This window comes from Eleginops maclovinus, chromosome 18, assembly GCF_036324505.1.
Source record: "Eleginops maclovinus isolate JMC-PN-2008 ecotype Puerto Natales chromosome 18, JC_Emac_rtc_rv5, whole genome shotgun sequence".
Classification (NCBI taxonomy): domain Eukaryota; kingdom Metazoa; phylum Chordata; class Actinopteri; order Perciformes; family Eleginopidae; genus Eleginops; species Eleginops maclovinus.
Genome location: NC_086366.1, coordinates 3,866,141 through 3,892,015, shown reverse-complemented (window position 1 = coordinate 3,892,015; position 25,875 = coordinate 3,866,141). Strand labels below are relative to the sequence as shown.

Genomic DNA, 25,875 nt, shown 5'->3' with positions numbered 1-25,875 from the left:
AGCTCTTGTTAAACAGTCTGTGTGGCTTTCCTGAACCCTGCTGTGCTGCTAGTTGTCTTCTAGTTTGTGCTAATGGCTAAACATGGTTAATCCCTGGGAGCAGCGCCCAACCCGATGCCCCACCCTTGGGTCCTGCACCCCCCCCCCCCACACACACACACTCACCATGTGTCTTTGTGCACTCGTACACTACATTAATCTCAGTGCTGAGCTCATCTAGTCTGAACCCACTAACCCCCGCCCCGCCATTACCGTCTCACCCTAACCACAACCCCCACTATAAAAACCCAAAATACCCCACCTGTACTTTTGTAACTTTTCAGAAACCAACACTGTCCGATGAAGTCTGACATTTTCCTTGCATGACTCCATTTGTAACATCAAACAAGGACAAATATTCAGAAACGATACACGGAAAACATCATGATAACTGAAGAGAAGCATGCTCAAGACCCTCTAACGTACATCAGACCTGAGATTTAACGCTCAGGTTGACTGGTGCACAAAGGAGGGCTTCAGTTTGGGACCCATTAATACTCATGAACGTAGACTGTCAAAACTTCAAGTCTTGCCGTGTATATTTTTCTAATATCTAGTCAGAATATGTCTTCACACATAATAACCTAAGAAGTAACAACGCAGTGAGATATAGGGTCTTGCTTTTAGATGTATCTCAGATGAAACAAGTATTTCTTGACATTTTTATTGGGAAATCATCAGAAAACTGAAAACCTTTGAGCATTTCTGGCACAACATTTCGTTTATCCTGGTCGAATAAAGTTCAAAATAAGTCTTAATAACAGGACCTCATTTATCTAAATACACCATCTTATTTCAAGAAATCTCCCCAAGCAAACTTTCACTTGTTCTATTGGCAGTTTTCTTGACTTATTACAACCAAAACAGCTTGTTTTTATGATTCTTTTACTTGATTTTGGAGCAGCATTTTTTCCAGCGTACCTGCAGATATTGTTCAGTGCTGCTTTGTGAATTACGCTTTGAGGGAAACATCCTTTAAACTGGAGTTTGTTTATTTTGATGCAAAACAAATACGTTTCTAACAACAGTAGATCAGCTAAGGGTGGAGGTTGGGGTAGAAAGACCCATGTTGATTTATTTGATTGAGGATGCTGTTTTGTTATGTTGACATTTTTATGAGACAAGGTTGGAAATCAAAATGTAGTTGACTTGACCTTTTTTATTCTTCAACACTTGTTTTTGTAATGATTGTGAGAAAAGGCAGTTGCCGTTGCATCTGTCTGTGATGATGGCAGGCCTTTTGGTATTAAAAGGACCATCACTTCATACAAAGGAATTTGTTTCAAGCAAACCCCGGCCTTAAGATCAATAGTCTCTCTTCCAAAAATAGACAATCCCATAATTATGGTCACTTAATGCTGTTTTTCCAGGTTAGGCTGTGTAAAGGTCAAGACATCAAGGTGTTAGCCTTCTGAAGTTCTCTTTTAAAAACCCATTCCTAATTATTTCAGTAATGTTTGATGCCTTAATCTAAAATGTGAAAGCGCAGAATAATTCTAAAAAAAACTGGCATGTTCTGCTGTGATCTTTTTGGCACTATTCATGACATGGATCTGGTACAAACACCATACATTATAATGTGTTTGGTCGTGGTTTCCTGCACCCTGGCAATACTTATGTTTATACTAATGTCATAGAAGATGTGCATTTTCCAGTAAATTGAACCAAAACTGTTAATAGGCGGGCGGTGGTGGCAAAGTCCATAGGGGCTTGGCCTGGGAACTGGAATGTCACCAGTTCAAGTCCCCGAAAGACCAAGTTGTTCCCGTGGTGTCCCTGAGCAAGGCACCGTTACCTACACTGCTCCCCGGGCGCCGTACATAATGGCAGCCCACTGCTCCTAACACTAGGATGGGTCAAATGCAGAGACCTAGTCCAGCAGTGGCTCAGTCAGTAGGGGCTTGGACTGGGAACCGTAGGGTCGCCGGTTCAAGTCCCCAACAGACTTGAAATATGGAAAGTGGACTGCTACTTGGAGAGGTCCCAGTTCACCTCCTAGGCCCTGCTGTGGTGCCCTTGAGCAAGGTACCGGATATATAATGTCCAAACAATTTTTATATCATTTGTTTTTATTATAACTTTTCAAATACTCACCTCTCTCTCTTTTTATATTACTAATGGGATGGCACCTTTCAATATATTGGAACATTATTGGGAGAACCTTTTCCTGAACCAGCCCCTTCAACGCTGGACAGAAACAACCACTTTGTGCTTTGTCAGCTTCCTTTTGATTTCATCCTTACAATCAATCAGCAATTTATTGGTTATTTATTCTTAACTACCAACACAACTCTTTAAGTGAGGGGGAGGAAGGAGACAAGGGATAATTGTGCCAAATAAGAGAAATTATTAAAACAAGTCACAGTCCTCAGCCTAAACATTTACAGGGGACGGTGTGTCACATAAACCTCAACGTCTACCTGTGTGTATATTTCTTCCGTCCTCCACTTTAATCTGCAGTCATGAATTCCTGTCTCAGCGGCTACTCGTCCACTGAGTTTTGTGCCAATTAGGACCCCCCCATCCACCCACCCACTACATACTGTACATCTGCCCCTCTTCCTTCCTCCCCTTCTGTCCCTCTCGACCCGTCTCTAAGCCCCCTCCCATCCCACACACACAACACACACACACACACACACACACACACACACACACACACACACACATACACACACACACACACACACACACTGTACCAGTTGTGTACTAATCTGGGGATGACCTCTCAACCTGCCCCCTCATCTTCCCCCCAACTAACATCTCTCTCTTCCTCAACATCCATCCACCTCTCTCCACCGACCACACACACCCCATCTCTCCATCTCGCCTCACCCCTCCTCCCTCCCTCCCTCCCTCTTCCAATCCCAGCACTGTGTTAATCTGGTGCTGGTTTGACGGTCAGCACTTTGAGCGGCAGACAGACAGATTGGCTTTAATCCCCTGAGTGCCACAGATGGAGCGCCACTACACAGACCTTGGGGAAGGCGAATGCACAGTTGTGAACACACACACACACACACACACACACACACACACACACACACACACACACACACACACACACACACACACACACACACGGACAAAGACAAAGACATGCGATTGGAAAATAAATAACTATGCACATAGATGTGTTCACATGTACGGTCCATTATATGCTCTGCAATTAGGACAGCTCCTGTTAATATACACACACACACACTAAGGTATTCTCACATGATGCTGCTCGTGAAGCCACTGTGCTCCATGTTTCTGAGGAAAAATCACAATAAACAAATAAAAAAGGGTGTTTTGTTGGATGTCTTCAGTTTCTGTTGTTTGAGCACTTCGAGCTGCATCCTGTGAGTGAAAAGTGCCTTTAAAATAAGGATCTAATATTTATCAGTATTACTATTTTGATCTCTGGCTTGTGATTTGATAACGTGATTGATTTTGAATCACTTTTATTGGTTTCTAAAGGTCTTAATGGTCTTGTGTAGCTTTTTACAAGATTTGCTTTTAATTTATTGACCCTCTAGAACTCTGAGGTCTTCTAGTCTTCTTATTTTATTCCTGTTTATTCTTGTTTTATTCAGTCCTGTGTTGGTGTTAAGTATTATTTTTTGAATCACTCTGGTTATTACCTGGTAAGCAGGAGTGGTTGTTGCTTTTAAATGTTGTGTATGTTTTTGATTTGTGAAGCACTTTGTCTTACCTTCATGTATGCAAAGTGTAAATAATGCTTGGTCTCATTCCTAGTTTGCAGAATAAAAATGAATGCAAAATATATTTCCCACAGCATGCAATCATCCTCATTATTGAGACTTATTTCGAACAATAAATCCCTGGTCCCACATACTTCCCCGGGCTTTGCTCAAAGTGTTTGTGTTCAAATCCTGAAAGAAACATTTCTTTGATATCCGGCCATGTAATCCTGCAGTTTAGCTAAGATTTATTCTTCAAACTCAAAGAATAAAACCACTTCATGTTGAATTAACTGTGTGAAGTTTTTCCTGGGAAAATGTATATTCCTGTATACACATGTGAAGAGAAGACATTATAGTACATGAAGTATACGATGGTTCAATAGTTTACAAACTCATCACAGCTCTATGTAGGTTATATGTAATACTTGAAACACATTTGGAATAACAGCTATATATCTAACTCCAGTTATTCCCAAATACTTTTACAATATTTGAGAAAAAGCAACGGGTAAAAACTGTGTGTTTTTGTTCCCGGACGGAAAATAAATGGACGGTGTTCGGCTTATTTTTAGAGTATGAATTTACACAAATAGTCTACTAACTACAAACAGCCGGCTACACAGAGAGTGATACTCAGTTTTTAACACCTTAAAATGTGCCGGGATTGAGACTGCATAAGATTTACTTGGTAAAATAAACCTAGAAAGCAAAACAATTGGAAATGTCCAGTTTGTGCCACTTCGAGACAATGAATCTGCAAGGAATGAAATAATTAATACTTCAATATGTGGCTATTAAACAATACGAACTATCAATCAGAAGTGTGTGTGTGTGTGTGTGTGTGTGTGTGTGTGTGTGTGTGTGTGTGTGTGTCCCATTCAAAACAACAGGATTAAAGGCTGGTGTTTGATTAGATGTTTGTTTGTCTACGTGTATTTTATTGTAATGAGTATACTCGAGGCCACAGTGACATTAGTGGTGTGTGTGTGTGTGTGTGTGTGTGTGTGTGTGTGTGTGTGTGTGTGTGTGTGTGTGTGTGTGTGTGTGTGTGTGTGTCTATTTCATTGTAATGAATATGGCTGAGGGCATGGCTTTATCCTCTTTTAATCAAGGAAGTAGAAGGATGAAATGAAACACTGATGAGGGGAATGATGTCGCTCCACAGAAGGATATTAATTGTAATACTGGAGTGTCACAACTGTGTGTGTGTGTGTGTGTGTGTGTGTGTGTGTGTGTGTGTGTGTGTGTGTGTGTGTGTGTGTGTGTGTGTGTGTGTGTGTGTGTGTGTGTGTGTGTGTGTTAAAGATTGGTACATAACAACCTTCCAGGCAGAAATCAATCACTTCTATCATCAGAAAAAACAACTGTAAAGAGTAGAATTCCTATTAATACTTGACCTGTATCTTCACATGTAAATGTTGATATCAATTGTTAGAAAGTAGTAGAATAACAGAAACGAATGTATACAACACACATGTCAGTGTATGTATATTTTTAGAAGGAGAAACGCAATGGCACAGGGATAACACTGCTCTTTTTAACTCCAAGCTAAAGCCTAATTTGATATCAGTAGAGCTTCATTTGTCGGTGTGCAGCAGACGTTACAAACATACATACTGCTCTGCTGCTCCCTAGTGGGGAAACGGGGGAACTGCGGAAAGGACATGAGGATTAAAGAACAATGTATTGATCCAGGATGAAGGGGTATTTTATTACATAGTAGAGGGGTTTTAGGGCAATAACATGCTTTATTTAATTGTGTTGAGACTATCTGGGAGAGCATTTCTTCGGCAGTGTCAGAAAATAAAAACAAAATCAGTTTGTGTTTAACTTTTAGCGCTAATTGTAGATTATTTTTTACAGAATTGGAAATTGTTTCAGTTGTATCTATTAAAATGTACTTTATTAGGCTGGTGAGGAAACAGAGATGGCTTTCAACTCTACTGTTACTTTTCTCTTATAGTAGTACTCTTCTATGATAGCACATTATAGGTGTTATTATAAAAGTGGGTGTGATAAAACAGATACAACATACACGTGAAGCACTGACAGTGTGTGTGTAACATCCATTTATTACCACCTTATATGACAAATCTGGAAATTACAAACATTGTTTAATTGAAACATTATCCTCAACATTTCCAAAAAAAAAAAGAAACAAAAAAGAAAAACAGGAAATCAAACTGAGCAAAAAATAATACAAATTAAGTTAAAAAGGTGACGAGTCAACCTGAGAAACAGCAAACAGACGATCAAGTGATCCGGAGAACAACTAGAAGCAAAGGGGGGACGTGAACAGAAACACAACTCATTATTTGTCATTTAATACTGATTTATAAACAGTTTCACACTTCAATCCGTTATTTGTTTTTTACACTTTGAGAGCTTTTGGTTTTTTTACATTACAAACCTAGAGCAACCGTTGTCATAAAAACGCTCTTTATTAGAAAATAAGCCACTGCTACAAAAGTATTTGTGAGACCAAACTCAGGCTCTCGAGCTTTGGCTTTAAATAATTAGATGAAACTAATTTGAACCTCACAAAAACAGAGGCTAAACTCTTCTGTCAGGTAGGAAAAGAGCGTCCACAAGAGGATCAGACTTTGGTGCCAAAATGAGTTAGTAGCTTCACATTTAGGTAGAAAAAAACAAACTGTTCGAATCGTTTTGTTCTTCTCTGTAGGTGTTTTAATTCTGATGTATCCCCCCCGCCCCTCATCTCCATGTCATCAACAAATGGTTTTAAGTAGGAAAACAAATCCTGTGCTTAAAAAACCTAACACGATGCATGAAAGCAAAGAGCAATATGATGACCGTACATTTCAGAAGATTCTGATGGGTTGTATACAATATGCTGTGGTGATCAGAGCTGACACTCATGCACAAACAGGGACAGATGATCCTTCCTGACTGACGCTGCTCTCTGCACATTTCTGAGCGGCCGCAGAGGATGGAGCGCAGGAGGAGAGGACCGGGAGCGTTCATGTAGCACCCTGCTGCAGAGAAGAGACCAGAGTCTCCCAGCAGACACAGACCCAACCTCTCCTCCGGTCTGTCCCTCCCAAATTTGCAATGTTCTAGTTTTTTCTTCCTTATTCTATCCACAAAACATCCTTAACTTCCCATCGTCACAGACAGTGCAAACTAGGAGACGTGTGCTTGAGGAGACCTCATCACCAAAGAGTCGGTACATGCAGAAAAAGTACCCTAGAGTATCCTGCTGCCGAGAGCACTATGAAAAACACGACCATACACTTTATCCATAATATAATCAGTTTTCCTCTACACACTACTAACACAGGGAGGAGGGCGGGAGGGGCAGAGGGACGGAGAGACAGACATGTGAAGGAAGGGCAGGAAGAGGTGAAAAGGAGAAAGATAAAAAGAGAGCGTTTAAGCGCGCTCCCCACGGATACGACGTGCCAGCTGGATGTCTTTGGGCATGATGGTGACACGCTTGGCGTGGATGGCGCACAGGTTGGTGTCCTCAAACAGACCCACCAGGTAGGCCTCGCTGGCCTCCTGCAGAGCGGAGAACAGGGATGTCAGCAGAGCAAAAAATATTGTTTATTTGGTAAAGTTTGTCTTTTGAAAGTGTATTATGGTTGATTTTCAGCTAAGTAATGGTACACAATGTACAGATTAATAATCATATAATACTTCCCCCCCCCCACATATTAACATGTTTAACATGAATTTGTGTCTCAAGTTTGAGGAAAATGAGTGAAAGTGTATCAGATTAGAACATGTTTAACTACATTTTTACTTTTAGCACAACATTGTATGAGTGTAGTGCTTATATGGAAAGAGAGGTATTTTCCACACTGTATATATGTATACACATTAATAGTATTTTATTAAAAAGCTTTGTCTTTGGGTTAATATCCTCTCAATCATAAGCCCATGTTTAGTGTATGGATTTGGTTGTTATTCTGACCTGCAGAGCACCGATGGCAGCACTCTGGAAACGCAGATCGGTCTTGAAGTCCTGGGCGATTTCTCTCACCAGACGCTGGAAGGGCAGCTTGCGGATCAGAAGCTCAGTGGACTTCTGGTAACGACGGATCTCACGCAGAGCCACAGTACCGGGCCTTCACAAAACATACACATTAAGTATTATTTGCAGAACTGTTGAACAACTTACTATGTCAACCAAATCTAGATCAGAGTATGATAAGCAGTGTGTTAAGTCTTGGGTTTAAGACTTTCTTGTACCAAAAAAAAATGTTGTTCTTTAAATATCATTTTGTCACCATTGTAAAGATGGTGAGTCTCACCTGTAACGATGGGGCTTCTTGACTCCACCGGTGGATGGGGCGCTCTTACGGGCAGCCTTTGTGGCCAGCTGCTTACGGGGGGCTTTGCCTCCAGTGGACTTACGGGCGGTCTGCTTGGTACGGGCCATGGCTATTAAAGATCACCTGAAGAAGATACGGGGAAGAAAGATGACACATCTCTTTAGTATCCACATTTTAGGTCATTCTCCTTTTACGAATTCATCTTTTTTGTGTATTTTCATTATCCTCTTCACCCAACAACAACAAAAACTGTCAAATGTAGTAAACGATTGTGTTTTATTGCTGTATTTTGTAGGCTCAATTCTCCACCCAAAGAAACTTCTTAAGTCATGGTTATTAACTCTCCAGGCATATACACATAAGCATAATATAAAACGTGTGTTTAGTAGTAGCAGGGAACTTCATTTAAGTTTACTTTTTCGTAAAGTAAACACAAGACAATCCCTTTAACAATCGGCCCAACGGATGTCAATCAAACACGACCGACGATACGATTGGTTGACAGACCATTACGTTTCTGTAAATACAGCGCTTTGAGCCAATCCGCGTGTAGACACTAGAAAGTAGGCAGGTTCTAACAATTGCCTTCCACTGTTGCTAGGTCCGCCTCTCCCCCGCTCTGATGATGGCGGCGGTTTGATGCGCAAACGGGATAAAGACCCAGGGCAGAAGTGCACTGGAGTAGCACGTAAACAAGTTCAATTTTACTAAAAACCGCAGTTCAACCGTACCGGGAAATACGAGAACAACACAGAAGACATTTCAGGGACCTCATAGATAAGAATATGGGAGGCGAACGGTCACTAACGGCTGCGTAAAACCGAGCTCACGAGCGCATAATTTGAAATGTTCATCTCAACGGAGAAAACGGCTGTATTTCCACCGTAGCTTCGAACGCGGTGTTTGTTATTTCCCCACGCGACAAAATAAGAGCTTTTTCTCCCTTAAATGTACCCAGAAATGAAATAAAAACACAACTTAAAAATGTTAAAGTTCTTTAGTGAAATCTGTGGTGTATTTTGAGGGGCTTACCTGGGGGGGAAAGTGAGTAGAAGTGGGGAGAAATGTTTGGCTTGTCTCTTATTTTCTTCTTCGTTTCCACAATGGGAAGCAGCGTCCAGCGGGAAAATGGCCGCCGCGTCAATCACATGTCCCACAATGCAACAGTGTTGTCAACATTTCTGTTGTTTAGTTTGATCAGATTTTGATACAAAAAATAATAATTAAAAAGATCAGATTTACGTAATTGATCTCAAATTGGGGCATTTTTTTCGGAAAAGCAGCATGTAAAACAGGGCATTGCTCATAATTAGACATTACAAGAATAGAAAATAAACAAAAACTGTTGGGAAACAGGAGAAAGCATGGACAACTTATTATAAACACTATTAATATCAAGCTTAGGGGAGTGTAATTTCAAGATATTTCAATGAATTTACCCAATAAAACTTTTAAAAGACAGACACAGACTTAACATTGAAAGTAAGTGCGATTACTGGGAGTAAAACAATACTATTAACTACATATTTTCAGTTAATTATTTATTTCCAGGGATGTAATTGCCAACTTTTAAAGAATGAAACATGAGAATATTGAACTGAATAGGCAATTTATAATGTATTGCTTCAGTCCGGAGCAGATAGAAATAATTACACTGTATTTAACTATTTATTGTTTAGGGACAATACCATTTTCCTATTTAAACGTGGTCAGGATATATAGTACATTAACTTTTTTGCACTTTATGCCTGAATTTGAAGAATTCAGCTCCTTTTTAATACATGTTAAAAGCAGACAAAGACCTTTTAAAAGTGATTATACTGAATGTGATGCATAAACTCAGGCATAGTTAAATTTTAACATATTTTCGTTTTTATATGTCTATACATACGTTTCTATACATGATGTATGGTATCATATACCATATATGAACATGTAAAGAAATAATAGAAGATAATGATGTTCAACACATGCCAACACCACAATACATTTTCATAGTTTTAATATTACCGACATAACTTTAAAGTGATCTTTTTTGAATTAAAAATCCTATTTCACTCAATTGTAGGGTTGTTTAGAGGTGGATTCATGAGACAAAGTGGTTAGCAGTGACTGATGTTTTTTTACCTCAACTACTTTATGCAACTTTTTCAAAAGTTGGTAAGTAAGAATAACTTATTCTGAGAAAGATGCATAGATTTAACTGTCGTAATACTTAAGAATGGTAAATACTACTGAATTTGCTGTAACCATCATTCTAGATACTCATTCATCTGCTTGCTTGAAAATGACAGTATTAAAGCAGTTGTAGATAGATTTTGTTAGGGAATATTTTGTGTAAGCTTGTAAATCTTTAGCTCATTTGCATCTCTTCTCTCTGTCCTCCTCTGACCTGGCTCTACGGCCTTGCAGGTGCTGTTATCTTCATTAACGAGGGGCAGCCTGGGCTTCCGAAGCCTTGTTGTTCCCACAGTGGATACAAGCTCACGCTGACCTAAGATTGGCTTTATTGTTTAGTGACAGCTAGCGCCAGTTTATCTGGCCCACTATGCTCCGGTAAACACCTTATCTCTGACCTAGATGACAGTTTAAGTCAAACATATTGTCTGAGCTTGTTTAGTCTGACATTTGAAGAATGTTGATTATCCATTTGGAACCAGTTCAAACCTCTTCCTATTGTCGAGATCTTCAGAATTGGTTTGGCAACCGCTGTGGCAACTCGTGTCTACAGTAAATGTCTTGTCAATTCTCCAGCCGTAACTCCGATTAAACCCAACAGTGTTTTGCCATCAAGTTCCTGCTCTCCAGCGTCTCTCTGAGTTTTGTCTCCATTGCTTCAGAAGTTTCCACCACAGATTTTCTGTCGAGAGACTTACTGTTTTTCAGCTCAAATATGACGTTACATAGTAATTATTCACACAAACAGCTTATAACCACACAAATCTGTTTATTATGTTTGTATGCGAATTCCAGAGTACAAATATTTTGCTCTTAAAAATGCCTGAAAACATAAATCAAAAACACAGTAGAAAAAAAAAATAGGTTCTCATATCAACCTGAGAGAGGAACAAAAAGTCAAAACATTACCTGGACATAATAACGTGGCTGAAAATCAAAGTATGATCACCATAGGTCTGCTACATATACGCCGCTTGCATTCTGCCAAAAATGCAGTGTCATCATAGCACAATGACGTTTTCTAATTGACAACCAGAATCAAACTAAAGTTTTTGACACATTGAACACTAACAGTAGAAATACACCATTGTTGTAAAAAAGAAAGAATAATCACTACTTTTACCACAAATCTATATTTAAAGTAAAGAAAAGCAAAAGACCCATTATATCAATTTAAATGTCCGTGTGAAGATGAAGATGTCTTAACCTTAATGAGATTTCCTATGCACATTTCACATCGCACACTATTCTTGCCTTGCCAAAACACCTGATGCATGGAGATAACAAACATTAATGTGAGCTAGCTAGTTAGAAGTGAGGAGTGATGGAAACATGATGATATCTCTAAGGAAACTCAGCTACTAGTAGCACCAAAGAAGACATTATCATACATTTTACGATTATCACAATCATATGATATTTATATATAGGACCTCAAACCAAACTACCAACTAAGTATAGAGGGAGGAAAAGAGTGGTGACAGGGGACAAGAGGACAGCATATAACAAACCAGGAAGCATTTTAAGCACGCTCCCCACGGATACGACGTGCCAGCTGGATGTCTTTGGGCATGATGGTGACACGCTTGGCGTGGATGGCGCACAGGTTGGTGTCCTCAAACAGACCCACCAGGTAAGCCTCGCTGGCCTCCTGCAGAGACAAAACATTCATTGTTAGTTAGAATGCTACAACATGGTATTAGTCTTTCATTATTCGTAATGGTGCGAGGTCCTGACCTGCAGCGCTCCGATGGCAGCACTCTGGAAACGCAGATCGGTCTTGAAGTCCTGGGCGATTTCTCTCACCAGACGCTGGAAGGGCAGCTTGCGGATCAGCAGCTCAGTGGACTTCTGGTAACGACGGATCTCACGCAGAGCCACAGTACCGGGCCTGGAGAGCAGAGGCAAAAATGTTCAGATGCACAATTTAAGGTGGGAGAAAATGAGCTGACCAGTTTTACAAAAAGTTATGTTATACTTTTCTGATTTCAACAAAACAAAATTATCTTGGGCTCTATTTTATCTTGACCTTGCACCTCTGAATGCTTTTGATAGGGTTAATGAGTGTTTGAACCCCAGCCTCAGTCTCTCTCTAATAGTAGGAGACTGAGAGACCAGGGTAGAAAATAATCAACACTCAAAAATGTTTTACCAAAATGTAATCCACACAACAGTCTAAATGCAGAATATACTGTACATTGCCTATTGTGTTTAATGAGAAGGTTAATAAAAATGTTATTAATAGGGAAGTCAAATACATCCCTAAAGAGTTAATTTGGGGCTGAAGGAGAACTATTGAGTCCACCTGTCAGTTGAATTTGTTGTTTATATCCACATATTGAAAAGGGGCATAAAACTGAAGCATCCCCTGTGTTGCTGATTCTTTCCAACACAAACCAAGGCACTATATGGACTCTCACCTGTAACGATGGGGCTTCTTGACTCCACCGGTGGATGGGGCGCTCTTACGGGCAGCCTTTGTGGCCAGCTGCTTACGGGGGGCTTTGCCTCCAGTGGACTTACGGGCGGTCTGCTTGGTACGGGCCATGGCTATTAAAGATCACCTGAGGGCACATTACGAAGTTTGCTTTGGTAAAGAAACTAAAATTAGTTTTTAAGGAACATGTGCAAAAGAATAGTGTGAGGGGGAGAGGATGTGAAAGATACAAATGTACTTTTTCAGTTTTATTTCTGATTGAATTAGAATTGTACATCTACTCATGAGTTAGAGTGCGATATAAAAGCAAACATCAGAACCAGAGCCTCGATTTGTTAATTTATTATAGCCAAGACAGCTTATGTAATGTATGACGGCCGTAAAATGGAAAGCAATAGTGTCGAATCATGGTAGAGCTTCTTATCATGTGAACCAATCAGATTTTGTAAACAAGCGTCTGAGGCGGGATGCTATACATTTGTAGGCCAATCATTTAATTTCAAATACAAGTCTAACCAATCACAACACGATGACGAACAGACAATTCCCGCCCCTTGCGCAGTGGACGTGGGTTGGTTCGATTCTTTACACTGCGCAGTCCGGTTGCGCACAAGGCCTGATATTTTATTCAGAATGAGCTATAACGAGGGAAAACCAAGCGTGCCCGCCCGCCTCGGCTGCCCGCTGTCAGCAAACGAGTACACATAAAGATGATGGCTGGCTGGCTGGCTAGAAGAATGTAAACGGGAAGGAAAAAAATCGTTGTACTAAACGAGGAAGGTGGTTATAAAAACGACGGAATTATATACAAACCGCGGCATTAAAGTTGAATATAGTTTTTGTAAAAGACAGTAGAGATGTCAGGGGATCAATTGGTGAACAATATTTTGTCAGATGACCCCTCAGTTTAGGCGCATTTCCGAGTCAAATTTGACCGAGATCACAAGTGCTTTTAAGGTCCCCCGAGCAGGCAGATAATAAGCTCGACTGCTCTGCGTTTTCTTTTTCACCAAAAATAATGGAAAAAACACGTCCATCCGAAAAATAACACAACATTAAATGATAGATTGGAGTTTTATCGAAATGATGAGACCTACCTTTGCAAACTTCGTGAAAGATAACAGGTCAAAAATGGGAATTTATTCTTGAGTCTCTAAAGCGTTGTTCTTCTCGCTATAAAATGAAGGGAGGAAAAAAAGGAAAAAGAACATAGGAGAGCAACAGGAGACACATTTCCCATGATGCACCTGGGACAAACATATTACATACATGCTGCAACATGACAAACAGCTGTATTGTCACAAACACATGCAAAGTCATGCAACAAAATCTCTTTAATTCTGGTTTTTGACACTTTTGATAGGTTGTGTTATTTGTTGTTTAATAGCATTTATTTTATTTTAAAAACCAAACATTCAAAAAGACTTTTAATATCCGAAAACTTGAAAAGAAACAGAGTGGTATTTACGGTTGCAGACTTTAAAAACTATATTCAGTTTTTAAATATGTAATTTAATACTTTTACATATTATTTATTTTTAATTACATTTATTTTATTTAACAAACAACCAAAGCACTTTTAATATCTGTGAAAAATAATATTATCAGAGTAGTTTCAAGTGTTGCAGACTTTTTACCAATTATATTCATAGTATTGAATTATGTAATGAATATACACAATTACAATTTAAAACCAATACAACAACAATGTTACTCCTTGTTCAGACTGCAATGGAAAACGGTCTATATTCTCACTCTGTTGTCAATTAATACAAATATCATTATGTTATAAAATGTGAAACACAATAAATGTTTAAACTTTTGTTTAAGAGACAGCAAATACAGTATTTACACTGTGAGTCCTGCAGGGGGCGCCTTTTACTTTTTTTAATACACACATTGCAGACAAGTACCCAAAGAAACATAAACTCGATTTCAAAAATATTAAACATAAAACTAAATTTAATCAAGGCAAAAATAGGGTAATATTATAAAATCACAATTACTCAGACATTTTATGTTTTCTTATGATTTCCGGTTTTACTACTTTTTTAGTCCAACATAATTTTTATTCTGTAGCATTTTTGGGTTAGGGTTAATTTATTATACATTAGTTAGTCAGTTTTTCAGAACATTTTGAATAAAACATGCTTTGAAATAAGAATCAGGAATAGGAATAGGAATCACCCATTTCAAAAAAAGGGGTGGGCACATGTTCCCAGGGACCCCAGTGTAAATAACACCTATGTGCATATAACAGGAAAGCCTTATATTTTTCTTATGCATCGGTGTATAATACCTTTAAACATTGGTTTTGCAACACATTCTTGCACTGTTTTATGTCCACACTGTTTCTACTTGCACTTTATTTTTGTATTTGTATTCATGTTTTATGTCTTATTTATATTTGTGTTGCATTGTTTGAGGATCCTGGGACTTTCATCCCCATATCTAAACTGTAGCTACTGTGCATAGGACTACAATGCCTTTGAGCCCTTGAATAAAGGTATAGTAACGTAATGGTAATACCCTCGCTGTCCTGCACAGGGCGCGCCTGCGTCGTCCCTCGCGCACATAAAAGGACGCCTCGTGACGTGTTTTCTTTCCCCATTCCTCGGCTCCATCATGGCGGCCAACAGGAGGATTAAACGCATGGCGTCCTCCCAGCCTGGTTTTCTCAATTTAAAGTCCACATCGGACTCTGCAGGCCTGGCCAGCACTCGGAGAAAACGTCTGAACAAGAACAAGAAGAAGAACTGGAACAAACACATCGACATCAACGATGTGGACGAGTTTCTGGAAGACATCCGACACCAGGAGAGAACCACAGGGTGAGAAACATGTGCGGAAAAACAACCGTGTGATGTTTACATTCAACTATAACTCTAAGACATGTCCAAAATGAAGCTTAATTACAGGATATTTTGTCAGGTTTTAACCGTTCATCACCCATGGTTTTGTCGTCGTTTCCCCTACATAACCGTTATGTTTTTCAACCGTTGAATGTGTCTTTAGCAGTTAGCTACTAAAGCTAACTTGTTGTTATAGAAGGGTTAGGGTTAGTCGTTACTCGGGTAGTTGCTCTATTCTTTTTTACGTAATGGATTTGCTTTGTTGAACAACTCCAGTCATATCTTGCCACTAGTGTAAAGTATCCAAGGACATCATTTAAATAAGTTCAATTACCTTTTACTCGAGTATTTCCGTGTAATGCTACTTTATATTTTTACTCCATACATTCAAAAATACTGAGTACTTTTCCACCTCTGCCAATTAGTTTGCCACGTTACTAATGTTCCCACATAGTCAAATTCATGTCAACGGTATTTATTTTCTTCATAAAACACAAATTGTCTGGTTCCACCTCCAAAAATGAGGATTTGCCGGTTTAGCCTTTTTTTTGTTAATTGTTAATAAAACTGAAAATGGCATTTCCCCGGGTAGCCATCACTTCAACTGGAAACTTAGCTACTGAAAAAACAAAAACCCGATGTATGCCATGAGGGCTATCCTGACAGACTTCCTAAAATAACATGTGCAAAAGTAAATAAATAAAAAATGTGTTTTCATTTATGTGATGCCCATTGCCTATTTATTTGGAAACACTTTGAATGCTTTGGACACACTTTGAATACTATGGACTATTTGCCAAAATAATGTTAGCCAACCAGTTTTGCCTCATCATATAATACTCTACAACTAAACCAAGGAAAATATGTGCATTTGTTTGTATGTTTAGTCTATAAATGCCTTTGTCTGCTCAAGATCGATTCTGGTTGTTAAGCTTTGTTTCAGCTGTTGTCTTGAATGTTTTTGGACAAAATAAGCAAGCTGCTCATCAAGGATTTGTGATTGCCAATTCCTTTTATTACTTGGCTGTCATAAAATGTTACGTTTGTTTTACAGGGGTCTGCTTTCTGAGAAGTCAGACGACACTTTGTTCTTTTTGGATGTCGGACCACCAAAGAAAGCTGAACCGAAAGGTAAATGTGTAACTCAAGATTATTTCTGCAGGTCTACTATTGGGTCATGCATTTCTCAAAGGAAAAGCTCATCAGTTTGGTGGTCATTTTATCACATATCTCAATAGATGCCTGATTCTGACTCTAGATGTTATCTTTTTCCCTTGGCTGTAGCGCCACCGCTTGAGGTGAAGATGAGGAAAGGGAAGCCGGTGCGTCCTCTGAGGATAGACCTGATCCTACAGCGCGACTCCCTCGTTCCCGTACCTAAAGAGTCAGTATCCAGCTCCGTGCTTTACCCTGCTCTTTTGCAGTTTCACTTCTAGTTGATTTTCCTTCTTTTTGATACTCATTTTGACAGCTGGCACATAAAATGTTTGGAACTTTTATTTACTAAATTTGATTTTATTGTCATAAAAGACATTCTATACCAGGGGTCACCAACCTTTTTTGAACTGAGGGCTACTTCTTGGGTACCGATTAATGTGAAGGGCTACCAATTTGGTACGCTTCAAATTTGCGCGGTTTACCTTTAATTGTATGTTATTATTAATAGTAAAACTAATTAGTTATATTCACCTGTTTGAGGACACTGCTCATTTTAACAAATTTGCACAATAGGCCTAATTATCAATAATGGCTTAAAAAGGAAGGAAACAGACAAATATCAAAATCAGCACTTTATTTCTATTTCACTGTAATCACCATCAAACAGAACAACATAACATTAAACAAAAGTATTTATAGGCCTATTTAATCCATCACAATCTTTCATAAGTTTTAATGGGAAGCCTGGCATTGCATGCTGGCAACCAGGGCCTCGTAATCTGGGCTGTAATTTGACACTGCAAGTCTGAGTGAGTCTTGCAGATGTGCATCAGTGAGCCGTGTTCTGTGTTCGTTTTTTATGAAATTCATGTCAGAAAAGGCTGATTCACAAAGATAGGTAGACCCAAACAGACTGGCAACCTTCATTGCTGCTGTGCACAGACCACTGTACTTTTCAGTATCAACAAGGCCCCAAAAGTTTGCTGCAGCCTGGTGGGCTTTGAGGCGAATGTCATTCTGCAGTGTCACTATTTCTATTTCCACCTGCCCAGCATCCAAGCTGAACATTGCACTTAGTTGCTCAGCAATGGACGTTGTGTCCACGTTTATAAATGGATTCGAAACGAACGACACACATGGCTCAAGTTTATCAATGTCACAAAACCTATTCTCAAACTCTTGCCCAACCCTGTTTATGACTTGAGTGTATTTTTCGGCAGCGTTGCCAAAAATCTCAGACGCAGAGGTATTGTCGTTCAGCACCATCTGCAAAGAGGGGAAGTGCAGCACCTTTTTTCTCTGTAAATGCGCAGAGAAAATGCTCATCTGTGCTTTAAACGCATTTAAAGCACTGATCATGTCGGCAACAGTCTTACCTTTGCCTTGCAGCGCACAGTTCAGATTGTTCAGTTTTCCAGTAATGTCCGTCAGAAATGCCAGGTCTAGTAGCCACGCAACGTCCTCCAGCAGCGATGTGTCTTCGTCTCTAGATTTCATAAAATCTTTGATCTCCCTCAACAGCGACAAAAACCGGAGCAGAATCCGTCCTCTGCTGAGCCATCGGATGTCCGTGTGGAGAAGCAGGTCCCCATATTCAGCCGACAGCTCCGCCAACATCACCTTGAAACTTCGGTGTTGTTTAGCTTTGGAACGGATGCTGTTTATGATCCTCACAACAGGAGTCATTACGTGCTCGAAGCCGATCACCTTAAAAATAAAATAAAATCACTCTTACTCAAAGCACTTAAAAACAATAACAATACAATACAATACAATACAATACAAAACAAAATGTATTTATATAGCGCCGTATCACAACTATGAAGTTGACTCTAACGACCAAAAAGCGCAGTAGGGGCCGGTCTACAAGCAGATGCGTAAAATATGCCCAATAGGCCTACTCATAATTACAAATAGGATATTAGGCCTACAACAAGGATAACATAAATTAATAAAATACAAAATGAAAACGCACCTTTGCACATAAGGCCTGCTGGTGAATGATGCAGTGGTACTGTACGAATTTCGGGAACGCTGGGTCGCTTTTACAGAGCGCGATGAACCCTGCATGCCGTCCGGTCATCGCAGGAGCCCCATCGGTGGTAATCGACACCAGCTTTTCCAGTGGTATGTTTCTGTTGTTGAAAAACTCCTTCACCGCGTTGTAGATATCAACCCCCCTTGTGCTGGTTTTTAGGGGGAGTAGTGTGAGAAGTTCCTCTTTTGTAGAGAAATCTTGAAACACCATCCGAACAAACATCATCAGCTGCGCCGTGCTGCTGCTGTCGATGGACTCATCACATTGGATGCTGAACCACCTGCACTCCCTGAGATCCTGGTCCAGCTGATCAGTCAAGTTGTTGGACATTGCTGTCACTCTCCTGACCATTGTGCTTGCCCCCATTTGAACATCAGCTACAGAAGAGAGCACTTCCTTCCCATATTTCTCGTCTTTAAGCACAGTGTTCAGAACTATCATCATCGTTTCCTTGAAAAGGTCTCCATCTGTAAATGCCTTCTTCTTCTTTATCAGGTGTTCTGTTGCTCTGAACGAGGCTTCGGTAGCTTTCTGAGATTTTTTAGCTGGTTTTGTGAAAAAAGACTGTTGCTTGCACAATCCTGCCTTTAGCTCACTTACTTTTTCCACTCGTAGTGCGCTGCCCGGTGGGTAGTTAGCATGGTAGCTTGCGTGACAGGTCTTGAAATGCCTCTCAACATTGTGCCGCTTTGGTATCGCCACAGTCGCCCGGCAAATGAGACACACGCAGGCATCTTTTACAGTGGTAAAAAAAAACTCTTGCTCCCATTCACCGTGAAAATAATACGTTCTCTTTCTTTTTTCTGCCATGTTTTCGATTAAATTGTAATCATCCGTTCATCTTGACTTCGCTTCACTGCACTGACTGGACTCGGTCTCCACGCAACGGTTGTCGTGGAGACCAGCTAGGTCCAATCTACGTAATCTGAAGCATTTTATTTTACACAAATTACGTTTTATAAGTAGGCATATGTTTATATGCGTGCATACTGCATATTGTTATCTTCTTACAAGCAATGCAATATATTTAAAAATAATAGAAAGTTTAACAACGAATAAAATAAAGTTGTGTGTCACGTGAGAACTAGGCTATTTTAGAACAGGCCTTCGCGGGCGACTCAAGTAGTCCTCGAGGGCGCCATGGCGCCCGCGGGCGACGCGTTGGTGACCCCTGTTCTATACTGTATTTCAAGTTGTTTATAGAAAGCCATTAAGCGTTTTCTCTTGTAACCAAATGTATCTACATAAAACTAATCAGTATCTATAAAGAGTCTAAGGGGTCTTTCATATATAACCTCCAAACTCTGTGGTGAGCATCGTGCTCCTGCCTGCCCCACACATACAGTGCACAGAGTTGGGAATGGAAAAACAATTTAATACACCTATCCCATCTAATAAAAATGTACATTTAAAAAATCCCTGCTATTATTTGTGTCCTGTGATGATCACATCCTTGCGCTCCCAGTATTTCCTTCACTGGGAATGTGAAGATAACTTATAGGAACTTGGGAGACTGTTGTTAACGGTTTCCTGGGATCTGAGGATATGTAAACACACATTACGAAGTGTCACTTTAACATTTAGAGTGCTGGTTTCAACTCTTCTCCATCATGTCTCTTGTGACCCCTTTCCTTCACCTCCTGTCTCACATAATTATCTCTTCTGCCTGCGCCCCCCCCCCAGTGTGCTGTCTTACCAGCAACCTAATGCCAAGAAACTCCGCCGCATCGCCCAGAAGGCAGAGCATCTGGCACACAAAGGTGTGGTGCCACGGAGGCAGAAAAAGCTGCTGAACATGCGGCCTGTCGAGAAGACGGAAAGCAAGGCTGTGACGGAGGCCAACAACAACCCAGAGAGAGACTTCTACGACATATGGGCTCAAGAGAGTAAGTGCTGTGTGTTTGTGTGTAGTGGTACATGTTTCCAGTGATGATCACATCCTTGCGCTCACAGTATTTCCTTCGTGGGAATGTGAAGACAAACATGAGGTTCAGGTGATCGTTGTGTGAACGGTCATCTGAGATCTGAGGATACACGTGTAGGAGTTTGTTTTGAATCCCTGCAACTTTATTTTTTTTAAATTCTGGATGTCACGGTCTTTCTTGGTACATAAAAAATCAGACGGTTTTCTAATAGATGTGTTTTTGCAAATGTGGAGTTTTGATCCTTGTCTTTAGTGTGCATAAATGATCATATTTAGAAACGATATTTTCTTTTCATTGTAGCAAAAAGTACAGCTGACCCCTGGTACCTTCAGCAGACGGGCAAGACGCGTGTCAAGGTGAGACATGTTTTGTGTTTTAGACATTTTAGCGCTCTATTGAATGACACTCTAGCAGAGGACCAGTATTTTATATTGCACATGTTGTGGTTTGACTAATATGGCGTCACCACTGTTCTTTCAGCGCCCAGAGAAGCTGAATGAGAAGCCATCTGTGCTTCCTGCTGTGGAGGTGATCGCTCCTGGAGGATCTTACAACCCAGACTTCTTCTCCCATCAGGTAAGTGACAACTCCACAGACATGGTAATGGCTTGGTGTCAACTTCAATTGTCTTCTTTGTAAAACAATAAAAAGGTTTAAGATTCATGGATTTCAGAGCAGGATCTCCCAACATTTCTCGGGTTCACATGACTCTGGCACACACAAATTCACAGCGATGTCTTATAATGTTCAGCCGACATTTGCAGTGATGCATAAGGACAGACAAATCCCCGTAAGCGCTGACAGACCGGCCTCTCCTCCTGGAAAAAGCAATGTCTTTTCTCTTAAAGACTAAAAGCCGTTTCTGCGGTTGCAGCATTTCACGCAGGTTCAGAGATGTAAACACTGGCTCAAAGTTATTAATGATCTTCAAAAAACAAGAGAACCTGAAGGGAATGATGTTAGTGTAAACAGCACTGCCATCACTACGTTAGAAATGGTAATCTCCAAATGTGACGCTTCATTTGTGAGCTTGGCCCTCACTGAGCAGCTTGATTTTTATGGAGAAAGAGGACATGGAAAGAATAGAGCCTGGAGACAGACAAGAGGGGAATCTCTTTATTTGGAGGAGAGTCACTTAATGCAATCTGAGGTAAGAATAGGACCAGTAAGAACTGTTAATATACAAATTGTATAAATTCCCATATGTGAACAATTTATTGGTGGGTTATTTCCCCATTTTTGTAAATAAAAGGCAAGGAACCAGAGTTTGTTTAGTTTGCATGTGTTGCATTTATCCAGTAAGAAATCAGTCACTCGTTATTTCATTTAAATGACATGTATTGTTTGTTCTGTTGTAACCCTTTCCTCCCTCACTATATGAACACAGGCCTTGCTGCAGGATGCCCATGAGGTGGAGGTGAAGAAACAAAAGGCAGAAGACAAGCTCGAGAGGCAGCTGGCCGTCAACAAAGATCACTTAGCAACAGAGGTGAGGATTATTATTATTCCCGCTTTCTTCTTCTTGTTAATGTTCAGGACGTTGGTGTCTTTGGATCTGATCTAACGTGTTATGTGTTCTGCAGGAGACTATCTTCAGAGAGCAGGTGGAGGGCCTGGTGGAAGAGGAGAATGTTGATGAAGAAGACGCAGGAGCTGAGGAGGAGGAGGATGGTGTGATGTTTGGAGCCATCTCACAGGCCATAAAGAAGACAGAGAAAGACCGGAGAAGAGAGAGGGCGGAAAAACTCAAGGTACAGGCACACTTAAATCTTTCCTATTGAGTTTTTATTAATGCTAGTGGTGTGACTAAAGGTACAGAGTTTCTATACATAGAAATCTCAAGTATTGAGCAGAAATGTGGTTTTACTGACAGTTGGACCACATTAGAATACAAATATTAATTAGTTTTCATCCTTATATTATAGCTGCAATTGCCAATTTCATAGACGAAAGGATAAATCAATGCCTCAGCAGGTCAATAAAAGGCCTCAGTTACACCCCTGCTATATGGCACATTTGGCATGCATGTGTTTTTATAGTAAAATGTATGTGCACAGTTTTCAAATCTCACACTCAAACGGTTGCCATATTGTTTCTGCTCCACTGACCATTTTTCTAATCCGCCTGACCTAATTTCTTGTCCTCTTCACATTTTTAGGAGCAACGGCGAGAGGCCGACAAAGTGAAGACCTTCAAGCAGCAGCAGCTCTTCCAGCTGCGCTCCATCAAGACCTCCATCAAACAGGATGAGGCGGACACCAAAGTCAAGCAGATACAACGCAAAGCCAACCAGGAGGCCCAGAAATCTCAACCCAGACGCCTCGGCAAACTCAAGTACGCACCTCACGCTCTCTTCTCGACTAACTTTAACATGTTGAATGACATTTATGGTTATTTTATATTGCGTATTCATGATGTTGGGGGACTCGTGAGACAGATTTATTTGTATGGTTAAAAAAAAAAAGTGAAAGATAGCTGAGCCTCTACACCAACTTTAATTATAATCAGACAAAACACTAATTGTGTTTCCAGTGCACGGAAGTTTAACAGGAAAAGATTTAGCCTGTCCAAATACATGGCATGTTAAAAAAGTAGTATGCAAAATACCAGGATGACTAGTAAACTGTATGTAAAACAGCATGCTCTACTGGCTAATCGGGGGATATATTAGCAGGATATGCAATGTTGTGACGAAGTAGTGTCCCACTTGTATGCAAACTGTATGCACCACAAATTACTTGAGCTGGATCGATTGCAAATTTACAGTAATGCAACTAAATCAGATACCCACCTCTTCCAAACTCCATACCTTCAGTTTGCAACAGGGGTTTATCACGCCAAATCTCAGATTACCCTGATGGCGTTTATCAGGCTTTAGGAAATTCCTTTCAGAGATGAATGTACTCGACAAGTAAACTGATCTCTATCCTTGGGGCTCTAACATTAGCTTGGTCTCGTTTGGCTGGGGTTAAACTGTCCTGTTGTAGAATCATTTACCACCACTAGAGGTCGTCATAGCTGAGTTTAAAATGAAACTGTTTGAAAGACAAGTTAACATGTCTTCAGTTGGAAGAGTTTTCCAAGAGGGATGCTGTTTCCCCTCTATGGCTCCATGACATTTTAAAGTATTTTTGTACCCAGGCAATGACTTAACCCATTTACTCCTAAAACGCCTGCAAAAAACAGCTCTAAAACCCTAGGTATAGTAGATATAAATGTCCTTATCTCCTGAGGGTTTTCTGAAAAAATACTTAGAGTTGGCAACGTCTATGAAAACCTTAATATCTAAGCCTCTGTAGCATAGAAACATGAAATAAATTGCACTTAAAAGGTAAGACTCACGGGTTGTATTAAAACATGCTCCCTTAGCCATAACATACCAACACATTTTTATAGAAAATAAAAAAAGGGGTGGGGAAAGTCCTCTACCAAAGGATCATCAGGTACAAAAACTTCTACTTCCACCTCCCTCTCAAACTCCTAATTCTCTCCCAATTCCAAATCGCTGTCAAAGTATTCGTCGATCGTAGCCATTTTTGCCTTTAGGCAGGAGCTTCAAAGCTGCGCTACGCAGTAGCTGGAATGTTGCGCTGCGCAGCATCCGGTACACATGGGTTAAATGGGATCCATTAAATATACATTTTTATTCCAAAAGAGAGCCTCATTATATTTGATAGAAAATTGACCATGGGGTGTTTCATACAAACTTACTGCTACATCTCATGAAAGCTAACTACAGTATTTTAATATTTATATGATTGAATTATTTTTGACTAAATTGCAGTTTTTTTAGGGGATTTGAACATATGCAAGACAAGTATACAGTTAAGCACAACATTGGACCCTGCAAGTTCCAGTTTATTTGAATTTGGCCCAATATCGCATATCTAAAATGCCAACATTGCTTTTTTAGGTAGTTAGTTAGATGTAGATGCAATATGCATATTTTTCTTTGTTCTCCAGGGCCATTTCAGCACACTTTAACACTCTTGCATAGTTATGCATTATGTCCCTTGATTTAGTTAACTCTTGTAACCGTAGTTGATGTCTCTTCCTTGCAGGTTCCAGGCTCAGGACCTGGAGGTTCAGCTGAGTGACGAGCTGGCCGGCTCCCTGAGACAACTCAAGGTATTGTTTATCCACCATTAACCTGTCTGTGAGGCCAGTCTTTAAGCTGTAATGAGTTTTGCTTCACTTACTGGGTGTATTGTCTTATTCTAAGCTTTATCCTATTCTCTAATACTGCCACGACCCACTTTTTCCCCCGGGCATCATTAGTTTCATGTGATGTAATTGCTAGTGGAAAATTCCCGGCTTTATCTCCGGCCTTTGTGCCTCTGAATAATACTCAAGTCAGCCTTTGTGATGTGAATGGGATCTTATAATTTGGTTGAGAGTTGTGCAGAGTGACGTTTGCCTCACATGCATTTGTCTGGGCTTGTTTCTCTCCCCCCCTGTAATGCTGTGACTCTGCAGCCAGAGGGCAGCGTCCTCAAGGATCGCTTCAAGAGTATGCAGAAGAGGAACCTGATCGAACCCAGAGAAAGAGCCAAGTAAGGACCTCTTGCGTAACATCTCCTCAAAGCCTCACAGTGATTTACAGATTAAAGCGGTGTATATTTATTAACGTTTCTACCCTCCCCTCCCCCGTTCCATCTCTTAGGTTCAAGAGGAGACTCAAAGTGAAATATACGGAGAAGAGGGCTTTTAGAGAGATCACTTAATGCCGCCCCTCAGACCACAGGAGCTGAACTCGGAGGCTGGGCAGCGTTTTAAAGCCACAAGCGCATCATAATTGATCGGTGTATATATGTATACTGTATGAGGGGCCCGTTTGACCCTTTCAGACAATTTCAACTGCTAACAATTTAATATGTGAAATCAATGATACTAAGTGAAGAAAAAAGGAAAGTGTTGGATATAAGTGTAGTGCATTTGCTCTACTGGTTTCATGTTTTAATATATCTTTTCACACATAATGTCTCAGTGTGTTATTTAAAGGGGCCCTCTACTTTGTCTCTCCTGGGACATGTCTCCATGCTTTAATGTTCAAAAAGCTCTTTATTCTTCCCATACTGCCTGTGCTGCAGCATCTCTTTTCACCCTCGGTCTGAAACCAGAGCCCAGTCTTCTCTGGTTGGTTAGCTGGCTGGCTCTGTTGTGATTGTGCAACCACTTAGAGATGGATTTGAGCCTTTGCAGACCATTTACATGCACTAAAATCTACATAATGCACTACAGGAAAGGGGAAAAAAGCTAAA

General features: G+C 40.3%; 4 protein-coding genes across 4 annotated transcripts; 1 reads left to right on the top strand and 3 right to left on the bottom strand.

The window, feature by feature from the left end:
• Window positions 1-5,780: 5,780 nt before the first annotated feature.
• LOC134880186 (histone H3.3A) lies at window positions 5,781-9,199 on the bottom strand. Its single transcript, XM_063906947.1, has 4 exons — window positions 9,059-9,199; window positions 8,006-8,149; window positions 7,666-7,819; window positions 5,781-7,250 (listed from the first exon to the last, which is right to left on the bottom strand). The coding sequence occupies exons 2-4, from the start codon at window positions 8,131-8,133 to the stop codon at window positions 7,122-7,124; spliced, it is 411 nt and encodes a 136-aa protein (XP_063763017.1). The 5' UTR covers window positions 8,134-8,149; window positions 9,059-9,199; the 3' UTR covers window positions 5,781-7,121.
• A 1,754-nt stretch (window positions 9,200-10,953) lies between these two features.
• LOC134880185 (histone H3.3A) lies at window positions 10,954-13,899 on the bottom strand. Its single transcript, XM_063906946.1, has 4 exons — window positions 13,739-13,899; window positions 12,625-12,768; window positions 11,942-12,095; window positions 10,954-11,855 (listed from the first exon to the last, which is right to left on the bottom strand). Exons 2-4 carry the CDS (start codon window positions 12,750-12,752, stop codon window positions 11,727-11,729), a joined length of 411 nt encoding a protein of 136 aa, XP_063763016.1. The 5' UTR covers window positions 12,753-12,768; window positions 13,739-13,899; the 3' UTR covers window positions 10,954-11,726.
• A 1,325-nt stretch (window positions 13,900-15,224) lies between these two features.
• Window positions 15,225-25,593, top strand: nop53 (NOP53 ribosome biogenesis factor). The gene is made up of 12 exons (XM_063907287.1): window positions 15,225-15,472; window positions 16,548-16,624; window positions 16,778-16,877; window positions 20,373-20,575; window positions 20,915-20,970; window positions 21,095-21,190; window positions 22,002-22,103; window positions 22,198-22,365; window positions 22,773-22,948; window positions 24,676-24,742; window positions 25,091-25,167; window positions 25,278-25,593. The coding sequence occupies exons 1-12, from the start codon at window positions 15,267-15,269 to the stop codon at window positions 25,336-25,338; spliced, it is 1,389 nt and encodes a 462-aa protein (XP_063763357.1). The 5' UTR covers window positions 15,225-15,266; the 3' UTR covers window positions 25,339-25,593.
• On the bottom strand, window positions 17,271-19,040 carry LOC134880004 (general transcription factor II-I repeat domain-containing protein 2A-like). The gene is made up of 2 exons (XM_063906647.1): window positions 18,627-19,040; window positions 17,271-18,358 (listed from the first exon to the last, which is right to left on the bottom strand). The coding sequence occupies exons 1-2, from the start codon at window positions 19,038-19,040 to the stop codon at window positions 17,384-17,386; spliced, it is 1,389 nt and encodes a 462-aa protein (XP_063762717.1). The 3' UTR covers window positions 17,271-17,383.
• Window positions 25,594-25,875: the final 282 nt, after the last annotated feature.